This window comes from Orbicella faveolata, unplaced genomic scaffold (genome assembly GCF_042242905.1).
Source record: "Orbicella faveolata isolate gen_17 unplaced genomic scaffold, um_ofav_v1 contig_1, whole genome shotgun sequence".
NCBI lineage: Eukaryota > Metazoa > Cnidaria > Anthozoa > Scleractinia > Merulinidae > Orbicella > Orbicella faveolata.
Window position 1 is genome coordinate 33,269,188 of NW_028301536.1, and position 12,423 is coordinate 33,281,610.

The following is a 12,423-nucleotide window of genomic DNA, read 5'->3' on the forward strand; positions in this document are numbered from 1 at the left end:
AAAAGACCCCGCCGATCATGTTTTGACTTTGTGTAGTGTTTGCATTAGATTCAATAATTTTATGCACGAACTGTTTGCTTCCAATGTTTTGTTGCCGTACATCTTCGGATTATACCTGTTAATCGCGTAAACAAAAGGTTTTCAATTAAAAAAAAAAAATTTTTTCCCACTGCTACAATGCTACAATGATTTGCTAGAAATTTGCATACGAAAATGTAAAATCTTGGTTTTACTCGGTAAGACGTTGTTTTTTCTCCTAATTCTTTTCAATATTTATTGTCATACTTGTTAGCGAATCCTCGTTCAGTATAAATTTTTCATCATTAGAGCGCCTTGTTTACGCATGCGCTGTAGCCAAACTAAAAACACCTGAAATTACTAGCGTTTGTGATGCAAATGGTTAGATAATTGAACATAGCCCGAGATGAAGATTTGCCCGCATTTTGTTTCAGCGATTGACTGAATTCTCGCTTTTCAAGGTGAGTGTGGATGCACATTGTGACTTTGATATGAATGCGAGTTTATTTAAATGTTTGATTTTGTATCGCCGGAATATTGATCAATCATGCTAGCAAAAGTAGATCGAAGTTTGCAGATAGCAACCCACGCGAGATAAAAAGCATTTTCTGTTCCTAGCTGCATTTCAGTTTACCTTTCACGCCAGGCACCAATCTATGAATTGTTCTGTTCGTGTATTTATTGCTACTCGAGAAACAGAATGGAAGCGTGCCAGGGATAGAACGTAACAAAACTGATTTCTCGACAACATAAAGATATGTACGCTAGACCATTTATATAAGTTTCCCAGACAAAATATTGTCAAGACAAATACGAATTTTGCAAGCGGTTAATTGCAGATCTTTAGTTGATGAATATTTTTTTTCACTAACGAAAGTTATCACTTGAAGATACCAATTGCAAATATTAAAAATGGTATTTCCCAGGTCGTGGTTTTTGCGTCACCGATTTCAACTAAGCTATCTCCGACAAACGTTCAATGTCGTCCAAGAGACCAACGCGAGACAACAAAATTAGAATTACAAAATAATAAATTCTGAGAGGGGCTTGAAAATAAAATTATAGTGAACGTTTAAAACACAAGAGCTTAAATCACTTTCAATCTGTAGCATGCTGTGATCTCGGTGAGGCCTGATATTCAAATTTTTCATATGCTTAAAGTTAACATGTCATAGCGCGAAATCATTTGGGTTCGATATCCCGCTGTACCTCTGAGACTTGAGCGTTTCCCTCAGAGCTATATGGCAAAAATACTTTATTTTTGAAAACGCCATTACATCATGATGAAGAAATATTTTTGTCATCTTCTCCGACATTACCCCAGTAAAGTACGCAAGCAAATGCAGATTTGAATGGCGGGGTAACTTCAAAAAGGGCGAAAGACGAAATAAGCAATTAAGTTAACTGATTTGATAGGCAAAATTTGGTGCCAGATCAAGGAATACCCATTTGTTGAATGCAGTTATCATTTTAGTGCCATAGCGAGACGAATGCGATTCACGGAGGGCCAATTTAGTTTACTTTCAAATTTTTATGCGATGCGTGTCTTCGGGGTTACATGCTGCTAGATATTTTTCATTAAAAAAAGAGAAAGCGATCTGTTTTTCACCCTGACCGACAAATTTACAGTTTTTCTAGGCTGTCGCTAATTGCAAATAGATAAACAATGGAGATTGCTTTTTCATTATTTAATGTTTCGTACTTTTACATGCACAGACGTAAAAAATATGATCGCAAAAATCTATACGAACAAAAATTTACGTTAAGTCTACATAGTTGGCATCTTTCTTTTTTCAATCAGGGAAATGTCTTCTAATTCTGCTCAAGGAGCTGTCCTGATTTTACTTCTCATTTTTAATTCTCTGATTTTAATTCTCATTTCTGTCGGTTCTACGATTCTTGATTTCTTGAAATTTTCTCATTAACGACTTATTATCAACTTAGAAAGAATTTTGCAGGAAGGGCGTAGTTTTTTTTATCTTAGTCAAGATATCTGATGTCTGCTTACGTAGAGATTATCAGCAAGTCCTCTTTTTATATAGAGGACTTACTGATAATCTCCACGTATAAAAACGTTGTCGGTTATTCTAAAGGTTGCCCGACAGTTATACATGTCTGCTGTGCCGTTATACAAATATCGTAGTTTGCCAAATAAAATACAATATTTAGAGAGGAAGCCACGTCGACCTTAGCTGGTTTTCATACGGGTCCTAAATCCTTGTTGAATTAGAATTTGGAGATTTGGAGAATACCTATAAAATCCTAAATTGTGATTATAGGTCGTCATATCTTGTCCTTGTTGTAAAATCCGCCGTTAATTGCAATGCATGGCTCGCTGCATTTGGAACGATTCACCTACCGCAAATTGCCATAACACTGTTAACAAAGCGCACATAAATTGCAATCCTGAGAACTTAGATAAAATCTTTTGAAGTTCCGTTAAAATTACTACAGAAATGTGAGAACTATCTGAAATCGAATTCTTGTAAAATTACTGTAATATCCACTGTTTGACCGTCCCAGAGGCGGGTTACCTTGATGGTTGACTAGCTGACTATATGGGTGGTGGGTTGGTTGGTTGGTCGAGCTGGCTGGCTACCTGGTTGACTGGTTGGCTGGCAAGTTGGTTGCGACAGTTTAAACAATTTAAGAAACAGATTGTACCAGTCGACCCGGAATGACATGACAGAAAAAAAAAATCACACATTTATATGATTTTTTATCCTTTTCACAGATTATTACAAAACAAGACGGCGTGCTAATGTTACAATTTACGACCAGTCTATTACAAATAACCTGACAACATGTTATTACTCATGTGCGATAGGTGTGGAATTACAAATGTGAATAGCTTTCTTAAAGAAACAAAAAAAAACTAGCAATATGTTTGAACGCCAAAGGAACTATTTTGACATTTAACAGCTTGGAAAAGCTGAATTCCCAAACCACAATAACCCAATTTGGCGCGAAAATATACACCGATGTATGTCCTCCATTGGAACGTCATCTGTTCCTCGAAGCTCGAGGAACAGACAACTCGGAGAAGCTCGAGTCTCGAGCTCGCTCTCGGAAAACTGGTCGCCTCGAGGAGAGATGACTTTCGCAGACAAATTTTTCTTCACATGTTCGCGCCAAATGGAGTTATTGTTTATGCTTTTACAAAATTTGCTATGATATAGTTTACGATAATAGACGTACGTGATGCTAAAAATCATTAATCACAGCAGTATAATGAACATGTCCGACATTCATGATCTGGAATTTTCCACAGAAACCCAATTTAATTTCTTGCAATTGTAACATACCAAATTCCTTTAAGTTCTAAAAGTAACCGGCAACCCTCGTTACTTTCGGATTTAGCAGCCTGTTCCTCTTGATTTATTAATATTTTTTTCTGATAAAACGTTGCGATAGGAAAAAATTTATGAGACGCAAAACACAGGGTCATCTAAGGCAAACATTACATCGGCTCGGTTATTGCTTTCAGTTTGTCTCTATAAGCGAGTCGATCGAGTTGTGTTTGAGGTCGTGCGTTGTTTTCGGAAAAATGCTGCTTTAGGCATGTTAGTCACACTTTTGAGTACACTTTTTCCGTGCGTTGTAGTATGCATATATTAATTCAGTAGCTGTGTTCTGAAAGTCTAGTGTTTCTTATGAAAGTCCAGTTATAGCTATTAAAATATGGTGAAAACCACAGGCGACTAAGAGTCTGATAAAGAAAAATGAAATTACTCCTAGGCGCGGACTTTTTTTGTTACTGATCAATTAATATTTTTCATTATTATTTGTGTGCATCGGTTCTACAGTTCTCGCCAGGAGGTGGCGCCTCTAAAGATTATTGCCTAACACTATAAATTAACAGAGTTTGACAATATTGTGACACAAAGCAAAACATTCGCATGTCTGTAGGGCAGTTAATACTTATAAATGACCGATTTACACTTTGACTTGTACCAAGATCTTAGGTAGGCACTCTCTCTTGCTCTCACACTCTCTCAGGAGTGAACATGCACCTTACCCCTTGAAACTCCTTGAGAAAAAACTAGTAAAACGTATTTCAACTACTAAAACGTGTTGAGCAAATGCAAAATTTACACAGCCAATGAATAGCCAAACCTCGATATTGTCGTCTAGTTATAACCTAAATTAATATTCTTGTTCTTTTTATTTTAGTAAGAAAATTTCAGTTGTTATGTGGCGAGTCATCGTACTCTGCATCGTGGTGTTAATCACAGCGACATCAGTTTCTGAAGGATTATTTGTCTCTTGGGATAAAAACGCCAATTTAACCAAAGATGACATATACATTAGCTACAAGCGCATTTACGTGCCTAACAAATTTGGAAGGATAACTCAAGAGTTCAGGAATCTTACTTCACACACACTGGACGAGCGCTGCCAGAAAGGAATGCCGCTGTCCATATCATGGAGTTTAAACGAGCCGTACTCTGGAGTACTGGGACCGAAAATCGGTAGAAAATTGGGTTTTGCTGCGCGCGGAATATTTCCAAGTAAGTAAGACCAACTATTTTTGATGTAGCTTGGAAGGCCTAGAGCTCGTAACGTAATGTGGACTAAAACGTTTTAAGTTTGGGTAGCCGATTTGGTTTTCCTGTCGATAATAATTTTCGATTTCGTTTTCTGAGTCTAGAATATTTTATACTATAGCGCAAAGCATTTTGCAAAATGAAAAAGGTGCGTGTTTGGGAAAGCTTGTATTCCCCTTCCGCTAGCTTGGCGTTGGTTTACACAGGGAAATTGAGAGAGATTTCTATTCTTTTTATCTTAAGCTTTTTTATCATTCATATCGTTGGTAAGTCTTATCACAAAAGAATGACTTACTCTCTGGCTCAGGGTTCTTGCTCGCCTTTTTGCCTTGAAGTAATTTTTTCCTAGTAAGCTAAGTCTCCGTCCCAGGTGGATCAACGATCTCGGCTGCACGTGCTCTTTTTCCTTTAGAAATCTTCCTTATATATACGATACAGTGATGTCAATGACGGTCAGTAAACGTGACTTATATAATGAGATCGAAAGTATGGCGCCGAAGATTACCTAGTTAAATTTATCCATGGAAAGTAAGCGAGACGCTTTCAAACGACATCGTTAAATTAAAAGCACATGCGAAAATATACTCTAGAATTATAACGTCCCCGTTCCGTCTTCAGGCCATTAATTTTCCCTGGAATAACGTGTTTCGTTTCTTAAAAGAAATTAATGCGAACTGAGTTTTAGTGATTTAGAGTGTCATAAAGGCTCTTTGTGCCATCACGGAAGCCATTATTGTTCCCCAGAATAGCGTGCGGCTAAGTAAAGGAAACTGATATCCCTGATTTGATTTGCATGTAGCGTTTTAGAGCAACTTGCATTGCTTCATCAAGCATCATTCATCACTTTTATAACGCACTGTCAGTATTTCGCGGATTGATTGATTTAAAGATCGCTTGAATTTAGCGAAGACGTTTGGATATGTCTTAAAAGTTCAATAGCTGGAAGATCATCCATCCCTGGAATTAGCGCAGGATTATTCAAATTGTTTATTCTGTCAACTCTAAATGTCCTAAATGCATTCCTAATTGACTTTGTACATGAAAAGAAAAGAATGTAACTCGAAAATCAGACTGCTACTTAATAAACTTTGCCACCTTGCGTTAAATTTGCTACATTTGAATATATCCAAGCTTATCCTTAGTCGGTCTGACGCAGAAAGGAAGCAATTCTGTATAATTACTTCGGTTAAAGGAAGATTCGCCCCGGGCTTTTATCAGTTGTAGGTTCCTGGCTACGTTATGAGGTTGAAATTAAAGCTGCGGACACCGAAACTGTTGCTCGAACGTGTTGCAATATTTCATGTTTTGTCATATTTATCGATATGCATCCCCAGGAAAAATCGGGTGGAAGTGTGCGGTCCGCTTCCCAAAATCCTTACCCCATTTATGACCCAAATCTGCGATTTTCCCCACCCTGTTAATGACCTGACCAAAAATTCGATACCCTATTTATGACCTGAATGGTAAATCAATACTCTATTTATGACTAAAACGGCTGAAAAACCATATCCTTTGGCGCCGCACGTAGCTATATAGCCCATATAAGGGAACACCCCCGGTATGCATATGAAGTACAATTTTAGAATTTTAACGGTCATGTAAATTGCGATCAACGGATGTAAATTGTGATCAACAGATGTGGTTCAACGGCTTGTCCACCACTGCTGTAACGGAAGTGAAATAGTGTATGGTACATTCATGAAGAGCATAAGGGAGGCAGAGGATCACTTTTCCGAACAAATGTACGATTTCACATTCCCGGTGTACAGATCCAAAATGGACAAAGACCTGTACAGGGACCAACCGTTTGTGACTGTGGTGGCCGCACCAAGAGTCGTATTGCTGGTCTACGATGGACCTCAGGTAAAAAAAGTTTTGAAAGTTTAAAACTTTGCAGTTCTTTCAGACAATTATCTGCCTACCTAATCCTACCATTTAATAATTTGGAACGATTCGCTGGCATACCAGGCGAGTTTGGTAGAGCCATGGCTCATAGTATGTCGAGACCTATAGTCGAGCCAAAATCCACGTGCAGAGAACAACGACTGCCCTGAAGCGTACCAAAAAAGACACGATTAGGTATTAACCAAACCCACGTTCGGCCTTAAATCAGGCGATATCTCCCGTTAGTAACTTAATATCGCAAGATATCAACACAGTAGACAAGGTTTCTCATAGAATAAAGGTTTAGCCATTGTTTTGAAACAAGAGAATCGTATTCTCTTGTTTCGGAAAGCACTCTCCAGAGATTGTGCGTAGCGGTCGTTGTGATGAAAAATACACGAAACTGCAGTGCGTCGTGTGGTGCTTCGTCTAGGTCATATTGGGTAGTTTTTATTCTCTAATCATCATGGAGTCGTAAGGTAAGGTTCAACTCTCTCCGCTTAGCGATCATAGCAATCAAATGGAAACCAACCTTTAAAAAAGGGTGTCCGCATTTATAAGAGGTGATATAAAGCGGGGGGCTAAAATAGGAGGCTATGGGACCATACAAAATGTATGGGGATCATGATAGAACATGCTGTGCCGTGGGGCTTGCAGAGAGCTACATAGCGTGGAAGAGGGGCCGTAACAAGTGCTCGGCATGAGTGGCAGGGAAATTATTCCTTTAGCTGAAAGTAACTTCGTTTCACTTTCTTTCGCCCAGAAAACAAGAACACAGAATCTTGCTGACACCATATTTAATGCCTGGCCGTTCCTGATATTTATCCTGGCAGCAGCTGGTGCATCTGGGATGACTGTCTGGTTATTGGTACGAGTTAAAATTAGGATAGTTGAACAGAAGAGCACTACGTTAATAACTAGTACATAGACTAACAAAACAAAGAAATATTTGTGTTAAGCGTTAATTTTCAGCGTTCTCTGATAAAGAGTGTTTAAAAACTCGTGAGTTTTCGGCTTCCTGTCTAAAGCCTTTAAGAAGATGTTCTTGAAAAGATGAAAAATGTTTGCGAAAAGCGAGTGTAAAAAATTATCACTTACGTTTTTTTAACATTTTCTTTTCGCTCGCATATATTTTTCGTCTTTCCTTCTTACAGTTAAGCTTTAGGCTTTAGACTGGAAGTCGAAGACTCACGAATTTTTAAAAATTCTTTAGCATCCCAGTGTTGTCAGAGTGTTGCACTCCGTACCATGTAGTTCAAAGTAATTAATTTTTTCCCTGTCATTGCTCGTTTCCTTTATTTTCCCCACAGGAATATGTTTTCTTCTCAAAAGAATTCTCAAGAAAATTTGTGAATGGTGCCTGGGACGGTTTCTGGTGGGCTGTTGTTACCATGACAACTGTAGGGTAAGTGATAAATGTTAAGGCCACCTGCAAAAGGACAGCGTGTTTGGTTTTGGGTGATTTAGGATTGTTTCACCACAGTGCTTCTCTATGTATCGACATTGCTGATCTGAAATTATGTGTTGGCCAGTTGACCAAACGTCGTTCTGTTTGGTATTTGACAGGAATATTAATGTTGATTTCTGTTTTCACAGGACAGTTCACATGAGTTTATTGTATCAAATCTTTCTTTTACCATCAGTTATGGCGACAGTTCGCCGAAGTCCCTGCCTGGTCGACTATTCTGCTTCATTTGGATAATAACTGGTATAAATATAATATCCATATTTACTGCACTGGTCACAGCCACAGTAACGGCATCAACACGGCCGTACTTCAACATTCATGGCGCCAAGGTAAAGAGATGTCTTAATGAAGCTTATCACTCCACACTAAATCACTCTACACTTCTATAATAGGTTCCTTCAAAGAGAGATTTTTCAATCAAGCTAAGGCCCTAACAAGCGAGAGGTTTTCTGATAGTTGAAGAAAAACCTTAAGTACAAGCAAACAGATCAAAAAATCGCATTCCCGTGGTCAACCATGAAGACTACAAATTTCATTTTACAAAGAGACGCCATGAAAATGAATTCTCAAAGGTTGTCCTTATATAAAAGGAAAACCTTCGAGAATTTATAAGACCTTATTGAATATAGCAGTTATACTTAATTTATATTATTATTGATCAACTTTTAATCGTGCATGGTCAATTAATGTTGATATTTAAATCATATCCATCAGATTGGCGCAGTCAACGGCAGTGAAGAGTTTCGTCTTGGTGTCAGTATAAACTTTGACATGCAAGGTAGGACAATCGAGTTTAAAACAAAAATTCTTCAAAGGCTAGCTATAAAGAGGTCAATTTTTTTTGTATTTATCCATATATGGAATTTACGGCATCTTGAACAGCTCTGAAGGAAACTCTTATTAAAGTAATATATATATACAGTCCAAACCTATACAACTAGTTTGATATTGCTTTTAGAGTAGTCCTTCTCTTTTATCTTCTCCTGCTCCTCCACCGCCACCTCCTCTTTGATCCTCCACCTGCTTTTCCTCCTTCTCTTCCACCTCCACGTCCTCTTTGATCCTCCACCTGCTTTTCCTCCTTCTCTTCCACCGCCACCTCCTCTTTGATCCTCCACCTGCTTTTCCTCCTTCTCTTCCACCGCCACCTCCTCTTTGATCCTCCACCTGCTTTTCCTCCTTCTCTTCCACCTCCACGTCCTCTTTGATCCTCCACCTGCTTTTCCTCCTTCTCTTCCACCGCCACCTCCTCTTTGATCCTCCACCTGCTTTTCCTCCTTCTCTTCCACCGCCACCTCCTCTTTGATCCTCCACCTGCTTTTCCTCCTTCTCTTCCACCGCCACCTCCTCTTTGATCCTCCACCTGCTTTTCCTCCTTCTCTTCCACCGCCACCTCCTCTTTGATCCTCCACCTGCTTTTCCTCCTTCTCTTCCACCGCCACCTCCTCTTTGATCCTCCACCTGCTTTTCCTCCTTCTCTTCCACCGCCACCTCCTCTTTGATCCTCCACCTGCTTTTCCTCCTTCTCTTCCACCTCCACGTCCTCCTCATCCAGTTTTCCTCCTCTAACGGGCACCACCACTTTTTTTCCTCCATCAAGACTTAGTGTGAGTTTATGTTCTTATTGTTTACAATTTAACTTTTCAAAAGAGGTTTTCGATTGAGTATCGTAAATCCAAAATTAAAGTAATCACTCTGGCCAATCACAAAGAACAAAGCCAATCCACTGAACCAGTCAAAACTCGAATGTAAAGCGCGGGAAAGAGCGTGCGAGCGAGTCTCTATTGGTTTTGGTTTCACTTCTGACCGGATGAAAAAGTGGCGCGAGTTTTTTTAAGCCAGTCGCGGCGCAGATAGCGTAACTGATCATCAAATGATGATCTTTTATCGTTTAATTACCAGTGATAATGATTAACCCATTTGACATAGCTGTTAATTAACAGTGAAAATTTGCTATCTCATACTATTTACGGCAATTTATATATTTCAAGTTCACTGCTGGATGCAGGATTTCAACCTCTGATCACAAGGTGTCACTTTCATTACAATAGCATTCAGCACCCCTGCATCGATGACCAAAGCAGTGAAAGAGCAAGAAGTAGACGGAATTTTGATTGACAACTATGCACTGACAAGGTTTTCTAACTTGATGGAGAAGGAACCTTTCCGCGTGGAGCGCACCATTGAGCATCCAATCACATACGGCCTTGTGCTTCCATCCGGGTCACCAAACACTGAACAATGTGTTCGACGCTATATGAGGAACTTCAATCATGAAATATTTGAGCGAATTGCAAAGCACCTTATTCCTATTAAGGTAATAAGTTTGAAATAAGAATATTCTTAGGATTTGCTCTATCGGCCAGCAAATCTCGAGGAACATTGTTTTCCTTCCGTTGAAATTGGAAAAAAAGCAAACTACATGCATCTATTCTAATTCCGTTTCATGGTCTACGCATAAATTGCTTTCAACGAAAAAAGGCGACCCTTTCATAAACCTTAAGTTTCCATAGAAAATGGAACTCCTTTAACATACAGCATCTGTTATCTTAACTTTTCATTTACTGAGGTAACCTCGTTTTAAAAATTGGTTAAAATGAATTAGCGTGAGTAAGATATTATGAATCGGCCTTTGGTGACTACCTAAATGAAAAACTTCTACACCCTTTTCTATACTTCAGCTTGAAACTAAAGGGACCCCGTTCAGATTCTATATCACGCCAATTTACCCACCTTGTGATAAAGAAAATCTTTTCTTTCTCCAGAGTAAACGAACCGACAAGAACTATGCTGTTAAGGCGACGGAAGGTCTCTTCTATCAAGAGCACATGTTTAGTTCTATTGTCAGGATCGGAGTCATTATTGTAGCCAGTCTTGTGCTCATTGGACTCATGTGGGAGTTTGCTTACAGAAGACGCAGGCATGGTACGTCATGGACCTTGGATAATGGACAATAAAGTCAAATAGAACAATAGCTTGGCCATTGTCTAGCTTACTTAGTTTGTTCCAAGAAAATGTTTTAAGTGGCACGGTCTTCTTACGATAATTTTTTTGTTAATACTTTGAGGTGTAAAAACACTGACAAAGATGGATAATTCGTCTAATGGGGAGACAGACAGACACACGAACAGACGGACAAACGGATTGATCGACGGAAGGACAGACCGCGTCTGTCTTACTCTGATTGATTGAACGATTGAACGATTGAACGATTGAACGATTGAACGATTGAACGATTGAACGATTGAACGATTGAACGATTGAACGATTGAACGATTGAACGATTGAACGATTGAACGATTGAACGATTGAACGATTGAACGATTGAACGATTGAACGATTGAACGATTGAACGATTGAACGATTGAACGATTGAACGATTGATTGATTGATTGATTGATTGATTGATCAGCTAACAAACTTTGGGCTAATTTTATGATTAAATAGCTCAGGCAAACGAAAAAAGAAGCAAGCATGTGAAAGTCCAGTTAGTTTTGACGAAATGTGTTTTTTTCTGTAGCAGGCTTCAATTGTCTATTTTTCCCGTTTCAGTTAAGTCAAAGTCAAGCAAGCCGGTTGCCGAGGAAACGCAAGAAATGATGACTTTGCAGTCCAGTGATGATTCCAAAACGAGCAAAAAAGAAGAGCTTGTGCTTGGTTACAACAAGTTTCATCAGCGCTGGATGGAACAGCTGTTCAACACGAAGTTACGAAAACCATAAAGGACAATTCTGGAACCTTGCAGTTGCGTTCTTTTTTATTCGTCAAAAAAAGAGTGCGATACTGACGAATCAAAAGCCATAGGACATTAGAATGGAACCCAGCCGATTTTCTCATTGATGACAGATGAAAACTTTAATACAAAGTTTGGGAGATCTGAAATAGTCAGAGCTCAGACTAATTCGAGGAACTTCTTTAAGAACAATTCAAACCTTGAACTTTCTGTTCGTCATAAAATTTCCCCACACTACTACTAGTACATAATAGCCCTTTCCACGGTTACCTTTGCTCATTTGCATTACAATAAAATCGAGCATGTATGTGAAACAATTTCGGGCTATTTTGTAGTTTTAGCCCGAAATTGCCTCGCATCCACGTTGGATTACATTGTAATGCAAATGAGAAAAATTAACCGTGAAAAGGGCTATTCCCACAGGTCTCTGTTCAATATGCAACATGCATTGATATGTATCTCATTTATTCGGCTACAGCTGGGTTAGTACAAGAAGAATTTGGAACCCCGACGGATGAGTAGATGAACAGAATTCTATTGTATTGATATTGACACTCCTATAAGAGGTCAGAATACGTCGTTCTTTATGTAAATAAAGATTCTGAGTATGTATTTGAATAAGAGACACTAAATTAAAAGATTTTGTCCCAAGATTTCATTTAACAGTCATTTTTTTATGAAAGGAAAGGTTTGCGATGGTTTTTTAAAAAGTAAGAACTCGCTTCTGTTTGGTTCGTACGCAGGTCAGTTTCTCTGATATCAGCTTTTATTAC

General features: G+C 38.8%; 1 protein-coding gene across 1 annotated transcript; it reads left to right on the forward strand.

Annotated features, from left to right (window-relative positions):
- Positions 1-344: 344 nt before the first annotated feature.
- Positions 345-12,303, forward strand: LOC110054112 (uncharacterized). The gene is made up of 10 exons (XM_020760447.2): positions 345-479; positions 4,192-4,529; positions 6,202-6,428; positions 7,213-7,317; positions 7,760-7,854; positions 8,093-8,246; positions 8,632-8,695; positions 9,969-10,234; positions 10,683-10,842; positions 11,470-12,303. The coding sequence occupies exons 2-10, from the start codon at positions 4,211-4,213 to the stop codon at positions 11,637-11,639; spliced, it is 1,560 nt and encodes a 519-aa protein (XP_020616106.2). The 5' UTR covers positions 345-479; positions 4,192-4,210; the 3' UTR covers positions 11,640-12,303.
- The last annotated feature ends 120 nt before the right edge of the window (positions 12,304-12,423 follow it).